The sequence below is a fragment of the Nicotiana sylvestris genome, chromosome 3 (assembly GCF_000393655.2).
Source record: "Nicotiana sylvestris chromosome 3, ASM39365v2, whole genome shotgun sequence".
Classification (NCBI taxonomy): domain Eukaryota; kingdom Viridiplantae; phylum Streptophyta; class Magnoliopsida; order Solanales; family Solanaceae; genus Nicotiana; species Nicotiana sylvestris.
Genome location: NC_091059.1, coordinates 115,453,146 through 115,470,664, shown reverse-complemented (window position 1 = coordinate 115,470,664; position 17,519 = coordinate 115,453,146). Strand labels below are relative to the sequence as shown.

The 17,519-nt window shown below is 40.2% G+C and overlaps 1 protein-coding gene across 1 annotated transcript; it reads left to right on the top strand.

The window, feature by feature from the left end:
- Positions 1-2,282: 2,282 nt before the first annotated feature.
- LOC138887876 (uncharacterized) lies at positions 2,283-5,435 on the top strand. Its single transcript, XM_070169667.1, has 4 exons — positions 2,283-2,883; positions 3,211-3,284; positions 4,055-4,201; positions 5,346-5,435. The coding sequence occupies exons 1-4, from the start codon at positions 2,283-2,285 to the stop codon at positions 5,433-5,435; spliced, it is 912 nt and encodes a 303-aa protein (XP_070025768.1).
- Positions 5,436-17,519: the final 12,084 nt, after the last annotated feature.

Sequence of the window (17,519 nt, the reverse complement as noted above, 5' to 3'; positions counted from 1 at the left end):
TTCACCTCTTTCTCCTCTAATCACTTTTTACTCCGGTCACCGAAAAACTTCAAGCTCTCGTAAAGAACCACGCTCTTCTACTGCATGTATTCCATAGCTTGAACTTATGGTTAAAACTTCCAAAACAGTCCCCCAAAAAGAAAAAGCACCGTCTTCTTCTACTTCCCGGTCGGCCAAACCGGTGGTGCCGCCAGCTCTTCACGAAATCACCCCCGTTTTTGTGTGATAAAGAAGGATTTTAATGTTGAAAATCCTCCCGATATCCCAGGCCGATGCGAACATGTATCTCGATATATCAGTTCGATATCGAAAAAATACCTTAAAGACATAAAGAAGGACTGCGGTTAGGGAGACGAGGTCGTGGTTCAGATCCCAGGCCCCGAGGAAAGCATCACTACCCACGTGGAGGGGTTTTTAAGTGTTTACACTTACCCCCTCATACTGGGTCCCCTCGATCTAGTAGTGATCGATTTTTGCAAACGCTACGAAGTTACCGTCGGCCAAATCCATCCCTCTTTTTGACGCATCGTGAGCATGCTATGTTATTTTTCTGATAAGGCCGAGGGATTGGAATTTACCCTCAACCATCTTATTTGGATGTATCGGCCCCAGCTATTTCGAGGGCTCATCAAGCTGCAATGCCGAACGAAGAAGGCCTTCTTTGCTAGTAATGATGAAGACAAAGATCGAGGCTGGATGAGCCGGATCGTCAGAGTAACGACTTTAGATGTCATCCCTGGGAACAAAATGCCGTTCCCGGAGAGATGGAACTTTAACCGTAAGTGAAGTTCTTTTTTAAATACCCATTCATATTCTGCTCCTGTGTATCATAATACCTTTACCTTTCTCTAGTTGTTGCTTGAACGCCCCACACTATCCCTGACCTCGAGGACTGGGTTCGAAAGTTAGTGGGGACCTTCTCGTATAATGAGCGTAGGTGGCTCGATTTATCGAGGGGTAAATGGGAGGCCAAACACCATGGTAAGTTCTCTTCCCATGTTTTGATACTTTTCTTTTACTGGTAATGTCATCTCATTCATGTTTATTTGTGCAGACATTGAAGATATCTCCGAAATGAGGCCACCCCGCTTGGGGAAGGGACCAAGTCCTCGATTCCAAAATCAGGGAAAGATAATAAAAAAAAGAGTGCTTTGAAGCCCGAAGTTACCTAGGATGAGTCGGCCCCTACTCGAGGCCGAGGAGGAAGCTTATCCATGTGGACTTGTGTTGGCCCAAGAATAGGTAATGTTTTGAAGAATAACAAATGAACTCAGTCATAGACCAGGTCCATCTGGTGAATCACAGTCTTGATCTAAACATGTGAGATGCACGTGAAGGAGATGAACGTGAAGAAGATAAGTCATCAATAATATCTCGTGATCTGATCGAAAAGGTTGCATATTGGATAAGGGGAGAAGGTCTCCTTATATGAATAGAACACAATCCGGATAAAATATAGTGTTGGAGTTTGAGATCTTCAAGGACTCAACAACGATAAAAGATCAGCAATTGAGTCCCAATCAAACTCTGATTACTAATCTATTAAATGACAGTGATTGATCTCTTTTACAGGTATTGCACAAACGCAGAAGTTAAACTAAATTGAAAGCAAAAAAGCAAGGTGATTTTGCAAGCAATTTATGTGAGATTTGAGTGTGCACTCCTGAAGCTACTTGAACGAGATAGAAGAACCAGTTCCATTGTGTTTTTTCTTATTCTAGTTCAATTATAATAAGTGGTTTAAAGTTGTACCTTTTAGCTTTCATAGAAGTAATTGTATTAGGTACTTTGAATATTCAAGTTATAAACTAACTTGAAGTTATCGCAACAGTTGAGGCTGTGTGTTACAACGGGATTAGAGTTCCTTAGGTTTACAAAGAATTTTTGTAAATGCTGTTTTGGCTCAGTGATTTTAGTGGAAGTTTGGGAAAATCCTACTGAGTAGTAGTTCGTAATTTTTTCACCTTTTGAGCCAGGTGTTTTCCACGTAAAAATCTCTGTGTTCTTTATTTTATGTACCTTTTATTCCACAAACAGTACTAGTTAGAACACCTAGAAGAACCAGGTTCTTCTAGATAGAAAATTGGGTACCACACAAATCACCCCCCCTCTTGTGTGGTATTGACGTTTAGAACATCAATGGGTATCAGAGCGGGTTATCCTTGAAGAGGCTAACACCTTAGGAAAAGATCAACATGAGTGCACCACCTGGGAACTGGGAAGGGCAATCCACTGCTAGGCCTCCACTTTTCAATGGTTAGTACTATTCTTGGTGGAAGAACATGATGAGGGATCACATCATAGGTGAAGACTATGAGCTCTGGGACATAGTCACTGATGGTCCTCTAACAACTACAAAGAAGAACGCTGAAGGAGTGGATGTGCCTAAGACAAGGGCTGACTGCACTGCTGAAGACCTGAAGAAGTGGGAGAAAAATGCCAAGGCCAAGAAATGGATTGTGTGTGGACTAGGTCCAGATGAGTACAGTAGAATTCAAAGCTGTACTACTGCTAAGAAAATTTGGGACACTTTGCAAGTGGCTCATGAAGGAACACCTCAAGTGAAGAGGTCTAGAGTAACACTGTTGTACTCCCATTATAAGAACTTCACCATGAAGGAAGGAGAAACCATCCAAGAGATGTATACAAGGTTCACCATATTGACAAATGAACCTAAATCTCTTGGAAGGATTATTCTCGAAGAAGACAAAGTTGAGAAGATTTTGACCAGGGTTCTGCCAGTCTCTTGGGAAAGCAAAATCAGTGCTATTCAGAAATCAAAGAACATTACTACCCTCAAGCTGGATGAACTAATAGGAAACCTTACTACCTATGAACTGAGAAGGCAGACCATGAAAATGGATGCACCCAAGAAGGAAAGAAGTCTGACTCTCAGAATTGCTGAAGGTTCAGATTTGGAGGATGATGAAATGGCTATGATCACTAGAAATTTCAAAAATTACTTGATGAGAGGAAAGGGTTCTTCAAGAGGTACAACCTTCAACAAACCAAGGGCTCCAGAGACACAGACCAATGAGGGCTGCTACAAGTGTGGTAAGACTGATCACATGATCAAGAACTGCCCTCAATGGGAAATTGAGTGGAAGAAAGAAAGGGCTGAACGAAGGAGCAGGAAGAAGGAACATGTTCAACCAAAAAGGAACAAAGGATCAACAAAGGCTATGGTTGCTGCCTGGGGAGAAACATCAGATGAGGACTCAGAAGATGAAGCTGGAGATGAACAAGCTCTTATGGCCATAGGAGAATCAGATGATGAACAAGAGGTAAGTATTCTTCATCTCAAAGACAAGATTAAATTCCTGTCTAAAGAAAGGTTGTCTAAGCTATTGCAGGATTTCATTGATGAGTTTGGGATAATTAACAATGAAAAGGAAGAGCTGTCTAGGGAATGTATGATCCTAAAAGCCAAGTGCAAAAATCTAAAGTCTAGGGCTAATGAGAGTGAAAGTGAAAATACTGAGTTGAAGAACCAGGTTCTTGAACTTGACACTAGTGTCCTAGAACTTAGGTCTGAGAACTTAAAACTGAAACTAGGAACAGGAAAGAAGAAAGCTGATCACACTCATCTCACCCTAGAAGAAAATTTAGGAAAAATGAAGGATGAGCTATACATGAAAGATGAGCAGATAAGAGTACTAAAAGAAGATCTAGGGAAGGTAAAACATGAACTAGAAAAAATTTGCAAATGGAACAAGGCTTCTGATGCACTCTCCTGGCTACACGAATATCATAGTAGCAACAAAAGAGGACTTGGTTATGGGACTCAAGCACCTAAGTGGGATCCTAAAAGCAAGTACCTCACTCTTCCTGAAAATAAAATTTGCACACATTGTGGCAAGACTGACCATTCAAAAATGAATGTAATGCAAAAGAAAAGGCCAGTCAAAGAACAAAACGTTTGTTCAAGAAAAAAATAGGCTGCCTGGGTAGGCTAGAAGGAATCTGATTTATCCCTTTGCCCATAGAAAGGGACCCAAACTAGTTTGGGTTCCTAAGACTAACCCCTGATTTCTTTTTGCAAGTCCAAGTGAAGGGAATCAGCCAAATATGGTACATGGATAGTGGCTGCTTAAAACATATGACTGGAAGCAAGAACCAGTTCTTTTCACTTAAAGACTTAAAGGGAGGAAATGTCTCCTTTGGAAAGGGGAAGAAACGTGAGATCATTGGGGTTGGAAAGGTAGGTAAGACAGACTCTCACTCCATTGAGAATGTCTACTTGATAGATGACTTGAAATACAGCCTTATCAGAGTGTCACAAGTGTGACAGATATAACCTTGTAGCATTCACCTCTACTAAATGCTTTGTGATTAATCTTACCACTGACAAGATTATTTTGCAGGGAAAAAGAGTTAACAATATTTACATTGTAGATTTGTCCACTCTCTCAGAAAATGAACTAACCTGCCTAAGTGTGCTGGATAATGATCCCCTCCTGTGGCACAAAAGACTTGGTCATGCTAGTCTGAATCAGCTAAACAAATTGGTCTCTAAGGACTTGGTGATAGGGTTACCTAATATCAAGTTCAAGAAAGATAAAGTTTGTGAGGCTTGTGCAAGGGGGAAGCAGGTAAGATCATCTTTCAAAAGCAAGAAAATGGTAAGCACAACCAAGTCGTTGGAACTGGTCCATATGGATCTATGTGGTCCAATGAGAACCATGAGCAGAGGTGGAAAGAAGTATGTAATGGTACTTGTTGATGACTATTCTAGATTTACCTGGGTACTGTTTCTAACATCTAAAGATGAAGCATTTGACATGTTTAGTGCCTTTGTTCGAAAAACTCAGAAACAATTAGGAAATTAACTTGCATCAATTAGGTCTGATCACGGAATTGAATTTGAGAATGCTAAGTTTCCTGAATTTTGTGATGAAAATGGTATAGATCATAACTTCTCTGCCCCTAGGACACCTCAACAAAATGGAGTCGTTGAAAGAAAGAATAGGACTCTTGAAGACATGGCTAGGACTATGCTTCTTTCTAGTAAACTGCCCCATAGCTTCTGGGCAGAGGCTGTAAACACTGCATGTTACATTATCAATAGATGCATGACTAGACCTCTTGTAGAGAAGACTCCCTATGAGTTACTTAAAGGGAGAAAATCAAATATATCCCATCTTAGGGCATTTGGTTCCAAGTGCTTTGTGCACAATAATGGAAAAGACTCCCTAGGTAAGTTTGATCCCAGAAGTGATGATGAAGTATTCGTGGGATATTCTTCACATAGCAAAGCATATAAAGTGTTCAATAAAAGAACTTTGTGTGTAGAATAAAGTGTACATGTAGTATTTGATGAAACTAACATTCTTTTTGAGAGACAGGAACATGAAGATGAAGCCATTGGATTGGTAAAGGATCTGACTGAAGCCTTGTCACACCTCCTTTTTACCTACACCTCCGGAGGGGTATAAAGGGAGTTTTTTCCAATTTAAGTGACAATCGAGTCGAGATTATTTTTTATTAAAAGATTCAGAGTCGCCACTTGGGAGATTTATGGTGTCCAAAGTCACCGGTTTAAATCCCGAATCGAGGAAAGGGTTGACTCTGTATTACAGTCCGCGAACCAGAAATCCGGATAAGGAATTCTGTTAACCCGGGAGAAGGTGTTAGGCATTTCCGAGTTCCGTGGTTCTAGCACAGTTGCTCAACTGTTATTATTGGCCTAATTATTTGATTAATTACATGTTTTAACCTATGGTGCAACTTTAACTTATTAACCGCTTTTAAATTATTTTAGGAAATATTCAACGTTATTTAAAACAGGCCTTGAATCATGCCACATGAAATGCGCCCACGATCCACAACACATTTTATTTAATGTTATTGAGAATTGGAGTTGGGTCACATGAAATACACACCCAGTTTAGGAAGGTGAATTTTTTAAAATAGCGCGCCTAAAGCAACTATGCATTTTCAACTTTGCGAAGGCCATGGAAATTCAACTAAATGGCACGCCTCGAATTTTAAGGATTCACATGTTAATTAAATGAGGGCCATGCATTTGAGATTTTGTTTGGCACGACACACCTCGATTTATTCTAACCAAAAGGTTTTAAGCTAATTCATGAGGGCCATAGACTATGTCTTGCCTAATATAGTGCACCTCCAATCTACTTTTAAAAGTCCAATTAATTAATTAAAGGAGGCTTGTGGAACTTCTAATTATTTAATTAAAATCTCGATCCTACTAATTAACTAGCGGGCATCAAATTAAAAAGGCCAATCAACTCGAAACCAAATCGTATTGGCGAATTGCCGTGAATCGAATCCATTCCAATTACCTTCCAACTTGGGCCCAAGTGAGCCCAGGTCTTAATGAGGGAGAGACATTCAAATACTCCACATGACGTTGAATCAGAGACCGGGCGTCTGTCATTTGGGGCCAACTTCAGGCCAGAGTTTTCAGAACCAACAATTGTGTTAACTCAATTAAAAGCAAATCGGTCAAAAGCTATAGGAACATCCAAGGGAGATAGCCTCTGAATTTGGTCGTTTTAAGCTCAAAGTGACCAAGCCCACAATTTCGAAGTTTAAAGGACTCCTAAACCAAACAATAATTTAGCCATCATGTTTACCTAGATTCGAGTTTACTCAGCCATATGTTCAGAACATGCAATTGACAAAAGAGATCCAATGAAATTATTCACTTAACAAATGCGAAGTTAAACATTAACCTAAAACCTAACATGATTATAAGACATAGCATGCAATTCTAAACATTATTCCACTAGTGCTTGGCATTTTTGATGACTTCGAAAGGAAACCTATACTAAACAATGTGGATTACAATAGAGAATAAGCAAAACATCTAAAACCCAAACAATCTAATCAAATAGTCTGCTGTAATAGCCTTTGAAGTCCTTTTATACAAAACTCTTAACTCAGATTCATGCGAACCACTAATAACTAGAACACGCGACTCGCCTAACATTGCAAACGAACTTAAAACTGAAACAGAAATGATCAAACTACAATGAGAACCAAACTAAGTATGAAATTTGAAGGTTTTCAGAAATGTAAAAACAGACATTTAATAAAACTGATGCTCTCTATATTTCAAACTTCAAGCAAACAAACTTGTGCTTCTCCATTTCACACGTCAAGGAGATGAATAATACCTGGTAATAAAAGGAACAAAGGAGTAAGGATTCAGTAGAAGAAAAGCAGCAGAAACCAGCCTTAAACCCAGCAATAGTACAGTAGAGACCACAACAGAATTCAAACCAGACTCTAAATACTCGGAATTCAATCCATTTTAGACCAGAATGCAAGCCCGTGAATTTTCAGTGATTTGAACCAGACTATTAAGACCAGAAGAACCAAAATCCGAGCAGAATTCTTAGTAGTTTTCCAGAAAATGCAAGGAATTCCAGGTTATTTCAGAATTTCTTAAAGAAAGGCAGCCATTTCAGTTTTTATTTTTTGGATAATTTTCATCTCTCTTCCAAAATCTGACTTGAATAGCATGTCTTGGTGCCTTTATAGGCAAGGCATTAGGGCAGCCTTAAAGAATTCAAATTTGCACTTCTATCCTTTTTATGTTCTCATTTTTGCTCAGAAAACCCTAGTCTAAAAATCAAATTTCCACATTAGACCCAATACCCAACTTCCTAGAAGTTTCCTTAGGCTGTTACAAATGATTCCCTTACCTACAATTCCTATTTTACCCCTTAAGCACCATGTTATTACCCTTGAAACCAAAACGGGTCATGGGTCAACTTTGACCCGATGGTTCAAATCCAAATGAATGAATCAGAATCGAACCCCAGGCCCAAACCAAAAGGGTCAGAAATCCAATTAGCCAAATTGACGATAAGCAGAAAAAAGAAACAATTGAGTGACTTCAAAACCCAAAATCTAAGCTAACAAGTGATTTTTCTCTTAAGATAAAATACGAAACTGAGATTACGACTAAATTACCTAATTTAACAATAATCTATCTTAAGCTAATCATCAGCAAGTTGTCGCAACCTAAAATAAAATCAAGATAAACAGGGAATAATAATCAAGAATTTGAAAAGAACACTGAAGAAATGAAACGGAAATAAATACACAACCACAAAAAAACTGTCCTAAGGGAAACTAAGTTCGAAACTAATTTCAGTAACGGCATGCTCAAAAAACGGAGGAAGAAGAAGAAGAAGAAGTGAGGTATAAAAGCGAACAAAAGAAAAAAAACTTACTGACTTAGACTCGAAATTACTAGATACATTCTGATTTAACCCAAAAATGATGTAAATCACCTATTCTTCGTTAAGAAAACGCGAATAACACCATTCCGGGATAAACCAGACCTTGAATACTCAGAAGAATTGGAGGGACGACCTTGCATGTATTAGATCTGGTTTTAGGATTTTAGGGCTCGAATCTTTGACTTAAGATTCGAGATGCTCTAGCAAGATTCGAGGGAAACAGATCGGGGATTTGGAACGAGGGGGTCGTGGTGGTTCTATGGTGTCAATTTGGGGTGATTTGGGAGCAGCGCCGCCGGCCTGAGACGATTGGGGAAATAGGGGCGGCGGATTAGGGTTACCTTTGATCTCTGAAGCGGAGGAGTGAGAGAGACGATAATAGGGGAAGGGGTAGGATCATTTAGGATAGTTATATACCCGGGGGGAATCAGTTCCGGTCCGTTGGATCTTGTTGATCTAACAGTTGAGATGGGGAGGGGTCAAACGACGTCGTTTGGTTAAGTGTAGAAATCGGACCGGGTTGGGGTATGGGTTTGGGCTGGACTGAACGGAAATTTCATTTAGGTCGGGGGAAATTAAATGGTTCTAGCCCAATTCAGACTCTCCTATTTGTTTTCTCTTCTCATTTAATTTCAAAATTATTTTAATTCCTTTGTCTTTTAAAAACAAAAATAAAAATAAAATCTAACTTAAATCCTAACCCAAATCATCCTGCCAAATTAAATTAATTAACTAAAAATAATTCTTACCACAACTTTTTAATCACCCAATTAAAAAGAAAGCCGCAAAATTCGATACTAAATGCAAAAAATGAGTTATTTTTTTGTGATTTTTCTATTTTTGTAACACGATTAAATTACTAATTAATTAAAATGCAAAATTAAATCCTAAACGCAAATGCAATGTATTTTTGTATTTTTCATGAATTAAATAAAATAAACGTGCCTAGATAAATGCAGACAGTCGACAAGAAATGCCACAAAAATCCACAAAATTGCAGATAATGGGAGAAATTTATTTTTCTTGAATCTATGGGAGTAATTCATATAGGGCAAAAATCACGTGCTCACAGCTGCCTCTCTTTGCTAGAAAACACGAAGAGTTTTTGTGCAAAGATAAAGTGAGCGGATACGAGCGATTTTTGCCCGTTTGGATACTCCGTGGGAAGTATTTTTTGTAAGATTTTACCGCACCCTGCTTCTGAGGTTGTCTACATATCCTTGGCTATAAAGGAATCATGTCAGTATAGTTCGGGAGGTTTCGGTAGCTGAGACTACCATAAAGCTATGATTTTACTGTTGCTGCTGCTACTACTGCTTACTAAACCCCTTATTACACCATGACAAAACAAAAGACGCTAGACTAAACTATGATCTATGAATTACAAGAAATCCTATCTAATCTTCAAACTTGATCTTGCAGCTCTTGTTGCCATGTCGATTTGTTGCCGGCTTTAATTGTAATCTGAGATGGTTTCCCTTTCTTTAGGTGGACGCCTGATTGCTGAACTTGAACTGTATTCCCATTATTTCCAGGTGGGCTCCTGACTGTTGAACTTGAATTGTATTCTCGTGCTCTCCAGGTGGGCGCCTGACTGCTGAACTTGAATTGTATTCCCGTGCTTTCCAGGTGGGAGCCTGACTGTTGAACTTGAATTGTATTCCCGTGCTCTCCAGGTGGGCGCCTGACTGCTGAACTTGAATTGTATTCCCGTGCCCTCCAGGTGGGCGCCTGATTGCTGAACTTGAATTGTATTCCCGTGCTCTCTAGGTGGGCGCCTGATTTCAACAAAAATAGACAAAACAAAGAAAATTTTCTGCCCTAGTTTGGTAGCTGGGCACATATGTGAGTGTTACACTGAATCATATTACCAAATATTACTAAGAATTTGAAAGATAGATCCCATTATCCAGGAGGGTCCTGACAGCTCCTAGTTACACGACAGTTTTAAATCTAAATTATATCTCCTAAAGGTATTACTTTCGTTACATCTTGTTATCTAAGCCGATCTTAAAACTTCACCCCATTATCCAGGAGGGTCCTGACAACTCTTAATTAAACGACAATTTTAAATCTAAGTTATATCTTCTGAAGGTAAGAAACTATTAAAGCTACATCCCATTATCCAGGAGGGTCCTGAAAATCAACAATCAGGTCTTATCTTAAAAGTGACAATTTTTACGGCTGAATTATAATACCCTTCAACAGAACTTACGCTAAATCTTGTTATCTAATGGATATCTTAAAGCTAAGTCCCATTATCCAGGGGGTCCTGAAAACTTCTAATCGAATCCTATCTTAAACATGCAAACTTTGAAACCAACTTATGTTCCTTTGGGGTACATTTATGCCAGGTTTTACTACTCATGATTGTTTTGATTTTTAAACTAGGTCCCATTTTCCAGGAGGATCCTGAAAATTTACAGTCAAACCTGTCTGGCGCTTTCCTTTCCTTACGGTGGGTTTCTCCGAAACAAACAAAATTTTCTGTCCCTGTTTCAATCAAAGAAAAATCTTGTCAGTTTAAAATGTGCTGGTTGGTTTGTGGCCTTGACTTTGAGGGAAATTGCTCCTTCATTTCCCATGATAACTGATTTCCACTTGAGTACTTGCTTGTTTATAGGCTAACCACTTTCTCTGTCGTCCTTATCACAGAAAATACCCCTTCGCCGTTCAGACCCAATTCCCTCTATTTGTTGCATTGCTCATGAACTGACATTTACCAACCTTTGTGTTTCACCAAAATACCTTTGATCCTTCCACCTAACACCCTCCATCTATTGCATCGTGCTCTTATGTTGACATGTACTGCAACTTTGTATTTCTCATGAATTCCAAAGCACGTTAATTGCCATCCACTTAGTGCGCATGCTGTTCTTTCCTGACTTAAATCACTGGCCTTGGCCTTGAAGTCTATTGTTCCCTCACTTGTCACGATAACTTTGATTTCTGCTTGGAAGACCTCGCTTGTCACTGGTTAACCACTTTCTTTGTTGATCTCATCACAGAGAATACCTTTGACCCATTCACCCAACATCCTCTATCTGTTGCATTATTCACGAATTGAAATATACCAGACCTTTGTATTTCTCATGGACCCCGAAACATGTTGATCGTTACCAACTCAGTGCACTTGTTGTTCTTTCCTGACTTATGACATTGTGACGTGCTAGCCAGATCTCGTTTTGTGTAATTGGAAAGCTGGTGGCAGATTTTGAAGTCATTTCTTACTTGTTCCAACCAAATAGACTCATGAAGAGGAAGTAACAAGACAAAAGGGACAGAGTAAACGATAATGGAAAGAGATGATTCCTAACAAGAAAACTACAAAATAGAAACCTATCAGATGTGGATACCAACTCTAATGACCATGACATGCACCGGAGACCTATTCTGTTGAGCAAGTCTGATGTTCAACTCTTGTTGTACCCTTAAACCGTGAAACTGGGCTTCAATGCTTCGATTATCCAATCTGACTCACAATCCTTATTCGACTTGTAGTGCCCGAAGGGTTTTCACCATCAAGCCTCTCTCATTTTGTTCTTTCTCTCAACTTACAGTTGCCTCAAGGTGCCCGGGAAGGTTTTCACCCATAAGACTCCCTCATTTTGATTTTTCTCATCTTTTATCGGCTTGCGGTACCCGTGAGGGTTTTCATCAATAAGACTCTCACGTTTTTCATTTCCCTTGTTTAGATCGGAGTGTTGCCCCTAATATGATTCACCTCTACTTGCTCGCCTTAGCATCTCTCGAAAACGGATCGGAAAGTCTTTCTTTGGACTGTAACGTGGACTTTTGGATGAGGTTAGAAAGAAAGGGTATCAAAAAGCTCAAAACAACTCATTTGGATTCAAGATTATAACTTTTGGAATCAGTTTCTTACAAGAACCACAACTTCTGCACCAGTTTTTTGCTTGGGGGCTTTTGGATTTTATTTTTGATGGGACCAAACCGTGAGGCTGCCTACGTATTCTTAAAAGGAATCAGGTCGAACGTAGTTCATGTCATAGGAATTACTTTGTTTGTTGTGATTTTTCTTTTCTTTTTCTTTCTCTTCTTTTCTTCCTTTTGTTTTTCTTTTTGTTGTTTTTTCCTCTTTTCCTTTTTTTTCTTTTTCTTTTCATTCTTTTCTTTCTCTCTTCATTCTTTGTTTTCTCTTTTCGTTCTTTTCTTTCTCTTTTTCTCTTTGCCCTTTACTTACATTTTACAATTGCGTTTCTGAACTTTACTACTGATTCCAAAATAGGGGTATGACAAAGAAATAAAAAAGGCTCAAAAGGGTAGCAAAGGATAAAGTGTTTAGATATCAGAACAAAATGACTTCGTCATTCCAATCTTCAAAACATGCCAAGTACGAACAAACACAACTTAACCAAAGAAATCATACATAATATCTTTTGACCGCATCAGAATTGATAGCCATTTCTATACATTTGCCTTCTACATCTGTCAAATACAAAGCACCATTGGACAATACTCTCACTCTCATTACCACGAACAACCCCCTGCAAATTTGGGGCAAACTTGCCTTTAGCTTCGACCCGATGCGGCAGGATGCATTTCAATAAGGTTTCTTTATGTTCTATCTGCTCCAGTTTCACACAATTCGGGCTTAAAGTGATCTCAAAATGCCTTTGCTTACTTCCCCTCGCATGTCCCTACATCTTCAAAATTGCTTCATGACTAAATTGACTTTTAAAACCAGGCTGAGAATTATGCATGCATGTCATGTCTCTAGAGTCAATAGGAAAATAACTATAAAAGAAAAGAGAACTAAACAAAAATGACTAGCAGTTACAGAAAACAGAAAATTGCATTAGACAGCTGGTGAAAGGATTTGAACAACAAAACAAGCAAACTAAACTAGGGTTACAAATCTATAACAAACCTAGACAACACTAAACGAGCTTCTGCGACTAAACATCTGGGCAAAATAAAATGATAGAAGGGTTTGAGTCACAAGACAATATCTGGATTACAACCCTAGAAATAACCCGGACAATATAAATGACAACACAATAAACCACCAAAACTCCTCCCAGGCTAACCAAGAAAAGAGCGTCTTTCCAATCACCAAACTCAGCATCTTAGCCACTGACTTCTGTATCAACAATACTAGGACCTTCACAAATCTCCATCACATTGTTCTTAACAAATTGCTTTTGGGTTCCCTATGCCTGCTTGTTCTTAGGATCAACCTCTGATAGTGCTGAAAGCTTCGTAGCACGTGGACCTCTGAGGATCTCAGAAGAATTCTCATATTCCTTTTCAAAATAAATCATACCCACTATATGCGTCTCATTATGCACAGGCGATGGCCCTTGGCTATTATATGCTGCATCTAGATTTTGCACGACAATGTCACCTGCATCAATAAGCTTCTGAATTGCTTTCTTCAGATGCCAACACTTCTCTATGTCATGCCCTGGGGCATCTGAGCAATATGCGCACCTTTGAGAAAAATCAAAATTCTTTGGAAGAAGGTTTGACTTTTTTATCTGAATCGGCTTCAACATGTCCAATTTCCTTAGCCTTTGGAATAGATTGGTATATGACTCTCCCAATGGAGTGAAGGTTTTCTTTCTCTACAACCTCTCATTCTTAAATGCTTGATTGGGCCGGAAACCTGATCCAGGAGGGTCTCGGTAGGCTCGTGGGGGCGGATAAGACATTTGGGAAAGTGGTGTGGGCTATCGCGGGCCTTGTGGGTGTGGAGCATGTGGTGGTGCATTGTGGACAGGGTACTAGGAAAGTGATGTACGACTTTGGGAGTTCTGTGGAGAGAAGTAGCATTGGGGAGGGTCATCTGGTGCGCAAGGATATCCACGGGAACGATGTTGAGGCTGGAAGTGTTGAGCAGGAAAGCCCATCGAATCATCTTTTCTGTTTCTCTTTCTTCCACCCAAGCTTACTGGGATGTTCTGAATGTCTTTCGAACAACTCATGATTTTGCTTGACTTGATTCCATCATCTACTAGCTCCCCTATTTTTAACACATCATTGAAAGGCTTTCCCAAGGTCGGGATTAAATGACTGAAGTAGGTGGGCCTCTGGGCTTGTAGGAAAAGCTCAACCATTTCTTCTTCACCAATCGGGGTATTGACTCGAGCAGCTTGCTCCCTCCATCTGAGCCCAAACTCCCTAAAGCTTTCCTCCGGCTTCTTTTCTATTTTAGATAGGGAGGAGCGGTCTGGGGTAATGCCTGATTTGTATTGAAAGTATCGAACAAAATCTTGAGCCATGTCACCCAGTGTAGGCCATTTACTGACATCTTGACGATTATGCCATTCCAAAGCTGCCCCAGTCAAGCTCTCACTGAAATACGCCATCAACAAATCATCTTTCTTGCCAACACTTCTCAATTCACTACAATAATCCCTCAAATGGGCTACCGGATCTCCACACCCATCTTTCAAGTTAAATTGTGGCACTTTAAATCCCGCGGGCAGGCGAACATCAGGGGACACAGATAGTTCTTTGTAAGCCATGCTACCCTGGTCTCCCCTCCCTTGCTTGTTCTTCAAGGATTGTCCTATGCCTTTCAGCCTCCTGGGTATCCCATCTTTCCCTTCTCTTCCTGTGAACCTTTCATTTTCAAAATGAGACTCATCCCGCGGGCCCTGTTTGTATGAGTAGGGAACTTTGTGGGCAACCTCCGAGGGGTAATATCGGGCATCATGAGCTTGGAGATAAGCGGGTGGATCTAGAGAGTATGGAGGATCATCTGGTATTGTGTCCGGAGCTTGGGTAAGGGCGGCATCTAGGAAGCTAGGTGGTGGCGGGAGTGGTGCCTTCCTAGTCATCCAAGCCTGATACATGTCTGCCATGTGTTGTTTCAACATCTTTACCTCTTTAACCAACCCATTGTCCTGTTCAACCAACTGCTTTCGGGACCCGATATCAACCAACTCAGTTATGTTATTATCTGCCATTGCCTTTTGACTTTATGTTGTGGAGAGGATTTACTACTTTGGGAGCCACAAACCAACCACCTTTCTGTACTGAATTGTCAACAACAAACTTGTTAGTGATTAAATCTTAACAGAAAGACAACCGCTCATTTGGGGAATGAATGCACCTAAGTAGTTAACCGTTTCTATTATGCATTTGATCGGTTGCTTGCGTCATCCCGGCTTTCCCTTATTTCCATTTGCAACTACTCTTTTTCTCTCTCCTTTTTTTCTTTTTTTTTTTTCATTCTTATTTTCTCTCTTTTCCTTTTCTTTTCGCTCTTATTTTTCCTCTCTTTTTCTTTTCCTCATCTTTTTTTATCACTCTCTTTTTTTTCTTTCTTTTGGTTATGGTCGAATCCTATGGAGATTGCCTACGTATCATGACCCGCCATGAACTAGACCGAGCGTAGTTCTGGGAAATAAATGTAAAAGTAAATGATAAACACATTTTGGGATTTTCAAATTTTTCCATAATATAAAACAATTTTGATTACAATGACTCATCCTAAAAACTAACAGACTCGATAAGGGAAATTAACAGACCCTGACTCAAAACAAAATCAACAGACTCTGACAGAAAGGTGAAAACAACAGACTCAAAAACCAACTAACAGACTCCAACAAAAGAAAGTACAGACTCGCAAACAAACTACAGACTCCAATGAAAATCATGAATACATTAATGCCTCAAATGCTCCTAGGGCCCGTGGGACATCATTTGGTCTCGCCACGGGCCTATATGCAAGATCCCTTTGAAGCCTCTCCAAATCACTCATTATCTATCGGACAAACCTGGTGCGAGTCATATCCTCACATGCTTGGCATTTTACAACAATGTAGTCGGCAATGGCTCTGACCCGCTCTCGGATTCTACCCTTTTCCTGAAGCAGAAGCCCGACCTGTTGATTCCGGGCTTCTAACACCTGAGTATCATGGAGATATTGATTTTGCAACTGTTGCATTTCTTTCTCCATCCAAGCCATCAAATCATAATAGTGTTCCCTATCAGCTTTAAAGTCCTTGGCCTGCTTGGCTGCCTCATTCTCGAGGGTAGTCATTTTTCTCTCCAGGCTGGTGATTGTCCCTTCGTACTTTCTTTTAATTTGTCGCACAAACTATGCCCGCCCTTTTGCATTTTCCACCAATTGAGCCCGGACTTTCGCCAGACTGGCCTCAGACTTTTCTAGGTCATCTTGACACTCAAGGTATTTCTTTTTCAGACTGTTTATGAGCCTTTCATCTGCTTGGCTTCTTTCCGGGTCTCTAGCAGCTATTTTTAACTTTCGGATTTGAGCTTTGAGGGCTTCATTTTCCTAAGTTAACTTCTTCTTATCGCCTTCATCTGCGGCGGCTTGCAACCCATTCTCAAACTGAAGGTCCATGACTTGCTTATCCAGCCTGTTTATGGTGGCTCGGTACTCATTTTCTTTGGTCAACCAGTCCCATTGCACCTGTGCTCCATCGGTAAATTGTTGGACATGGGGTTTCTTTGCGGGCCTTTCGGTCTCCTGATGAATTCGGGATCTTTTACCATACCACGCAATGTAACTAGGCTCCACCTCGCCTCTGGATAGATCTCGTACCTGAGTTCTAGGCTCTAAGAATCTGCACTGGTGCCAAATCTGGCACACTTTTTCTTTTGGAAAAGCGGCTTTTGGTTCCAACTCAATAACCTGCCGACTCAAATCCTCATCGTGTGGGATGATCTGATATCGGCCTAACTGACGTAAAACTCGATGCGGAGCATAAGGCTGGATACTCTGAAGACCCATCAACTGCAGAAAATACACCTCGACCGACATATAAATTACTTCAACGATCGAGAGCCACCCAAACGTCCTTTCGATCTTGTTTGTAGTCAAGGATCTTAAGTGGGCATGCCATGCTTTTGTACCATCCGGGAACTCATAACCCTCTACCCGCTTTTCATGTTTTTCAATGCACTCAAGGCCAGTCATACCACATTCAAGTATCCAGGACGGTGGCAAAGGTGTTCCTCCATCCATAATTGTAACAGCATATTGCACCCTTTAAAAAACTTTCTCCCTTCTCGACAAAGGGTCAGAGCTTGTTAAATTTCTGCCAAAATCATCGGCACTATGGTCCCATTTGCCTTTTTCATCATAAAGTCGGCTATCCCCACGAGTCCCAACTCTATGTTCCCGTCTTTTCTGGGGCAAATCAAAGTATCCAGGAATGCCATTATGAAAGCTAATCCTCTCCGAGTTTCCCACTTGTCTTTGTTTCCCGCGTGAGTAAGACCGATATTTGGTGTTTCGAAGCCACGAGGATTCCCGTAACGTCGGAACAAAAAGTATAAGGTATAGAATCCTTTGGCCAAATTTCCGTC

Coding starts and splice junctions, on each gene's coding strand:
- LOC138887876 (XM_070169667.1), top strand. CDS start 2,283: ATGATGAGGGATCACATCATAGGTGAAGACTATGAGCTCTGGGACATA. Junction 2,884..3,210: donor TGCACCCAAGAAGGAAAGAA/GTCTGACTCTCA, acceptor GAGAAACATCAG/ATGAGGACTCAGAAGATGAA. Junction 4,202..5,345: donor AGATCATTGGGGTTGGAAAG/GTAGGTAAGACA, acceptor TTTGAGAGACAG/GAACATGAAGATGAAGCCAT.